Source organism: Ammodytes marinus (assembly GCF_949987685.1).
Source record: "Ammodytes marinus genome assembly, contig: scaffold_68, whole genome shotgun sequence".
In the NCBI taxonomy this organism is placed as follows: Eukaryota; Metazoa; Chordata; class Actinopteri; order Uranoscopiformes; family Ammodytidae; genus Ammodytes; species Ammodytes marinus.
In genome coordinates this window covers 111,553-114,052 of record NW_027648458.1, presented here as the reverse complement: position 1 = coordinate 114,052, position 2,500 = coordinate 111,553, and the positions used below count along the sequence as shown (strand labels likewise).

General features: G+C 43.6%; 1 protein-coding gene across 1 annotated transcript in view; it reads right to left on the bottom strand.

Annotated features, from left to right (window-relative positions):
• Window positions 1–2,330, bottom strand: part of LOC307270497 (filamin-A-interacting protein 1-like) — a gene marked incomplete at both ends in the record, with an annotated part of 17,619 nt that extends 15,289 nt beyond the window's left edge. The window contains 2 exons of the mRNA XM_080054381.1: window positions 1,968–2,054; window positions 2,127–2,330. Of these exons, the coding sequence (XP_079910507.1) occupies window positions 1,968–2,054; window positions 2,127–2,330 (291 nt within the window). The remainder of the gene's footprint in view (window positions 1–1,967; window positions 2,055–2,126) is intronic.
• Between the last annotated feature and the right edge of the window lie 170 nt (window positions 2,331–2,500).

Here is a 2,500-nt window from a genome sequence, read left to right as displayed (position 1 = left end):
GCTGTTGAATCATGTGGATTTTAGGACATGACCTCATCACTGACCAAACGTCTAAATGTGACAGGAGACAGTGGCAGCTTTACACCAGCAGAGGGAGCTGTTTCCATTCACTATACTCTGCTCATCTATTACTACTCTGTGGTTGCGTTCCGAATCTCATACTATCTACTATATATAGTATGGTAGAAAAAAGATTTAGGATGTCCCGATTCTTGTGGCCAGATTTAGGATGGTTAGAATACCCGGATGGTCTACTTCATGCGGCCAAGATTGTTAGTGTTGAAAACTGCATCCTATTTGGGGGATTCTGACCCACAATCTACATCCGACGATAAAAATAATCTAGTTAGGATGCAGTAGGCATACTATTGGGACATACTTTTCTCTTATTTCATCATAACATTGCACCTTGATCTTGCCTCTTGCTTTCATATCCGTCGCATCCCTGTTTGTTTTCATATGGAGGCTTCGTCGATGTTACGTCACTTCACGTGCACACTGGATTGTGGGTCAGAATCGCCCAAATAGGATGCAGTTTTCAACACTAACAATCTTGGCCGCATGAAGTAGGACATCCGGGTACTTCTAACCATCCTAAATCTGGCCACAAGAATCGGGACATCCTAAATCTTCTTTCTACATACTATATAGTAGAAAGTATGCGATTCGGAACGCAACCCAGGTTTGTGTTCAGTATTTCTCAGTCCCTTCTTTAATGGAAAATATTCAACGTCCAAACAGACAAACAGACAGACAGGCAGGATGGAAACACAGGGAGAGGCTGCAGATAAATGCATGATATTGGACACACACACACACACACACACACACACACACACACACACACACACACACACACACACACACGCGCGCGCACACACACACACACACACACACACATGCGCACACACACACACACACACACACACACAGGGAGAGGCAGCAACTTCCTGATAGTAATGAACCCCAGTTAAAAAAAACATTATCAGACTGTGAACAACAGCTGTTTCCACTGCAACAGAGGTTATTTTAAAATCTAACCCATCACACACACACACACACACACACACACACACACACACACACACACACACACACACACACACACACACACACACACACCCACACACCGGAAGACTGGACTGTGTTTATGTTTTCATACGGAGGCTCCATCGATGTGATGTCGCTTCCGGTGCGCACTGGATTATGGGTCAGAATTGCCCAAATAGTATTCTCTTCTCAACACTAAAAATCTCGTCCGGATCTAGTAGACATCCAGGTATTGTTAACCATACTAAATCTAACCACAAGAATCTGGACATCCTAAATCTTTTTTTCTACCATACTAAATAGCAGAAAGTATGGGAATTCGAACACAGCCTAAATTCTCACCTGTACTTCTCCCTCCATGATTAGAGTAGGACGTTAGTTTGGCTTTTAGTATGAGTAGGACGTTAGTAGGGCTTTAAGTATGAGTAGGACGTTAGTAGGGCTTTTAGTATGAGTAGGACGTTAGTAGGGCTTTTAGTATGAGTAGGATGTTAGTAGGGCTTTGAGTATGAGTAGGACGTTAGTAGGGCTTTTAGTATGAGTAGGACGTTAGTAGGGCTTTTAGTATGAGAAGGATGTTAGGAGGGCTTTTAGTATGAGTAGGACGTTAGTAGGGCTTTTAGTATGAGTCGGACGTTAGTAGGGCTTTTAGTATGAGTAGGACGTTAGGGCTTTTAGTATGAGTAGGATGTCAGATGGGCTATTAGTATGAGTAGGACGTTAGTAGTATGGGTAGGACGTTAGTAGGTCTTTTAGTATGAGTAGGATGTCAGATGGGCTATTAGTATGAGTAGGACGTTAGTATGAGTAGGACGCTAGTAGGGCTTTTAGTATGAGTAGGACGTTAGTATGAGTAAGACGTTAGTATGAGTAGGACGTTAGTAGGGTTTTTCCACCAAAGTGATTCTAATTCTCACCTGTACTTCTCCCTCCATGATCCCCAGCAGTTGTAGCAGGTCGTTCTCGGACAGATTCATCTTAGCCGCTGGTTTAGCAGATTTCTTCTTCGCGCTTAATCCAGACATCACCACAGTCGACCTCCCTCCGTCCTTCTCCTTCTCCTTCTCCTTCTCCTTCTCCTTCTCCTTCTCCTTCTCCTTCTCCTTCTCCTTCTCCTTCTCCTTCTCCTTCTCCTTCTCCTCTGCTTTCTGAAACTTTACAACTCTTCTCTTGGACAGCTCTGGTGTGCTCTCCTCCTCTCCCTGTTTTATGAATCCTTTGGTGGGGGGCTGTATGTGTGCGTCGACCGGACCCTCCACACTGCAAGTCCTCGATCGCATTTTTTGATTTTAATTTTTTTTTGTTTTTTACCTGTAAAAAAAAAGAAGAAAAAATGGATAACGGTCAATAAATAGACACACACACACACACACACACACACACACACACACACACTCTCTCACACACACACACACACACACACACACTCAAAGACACACTCACTCACTCA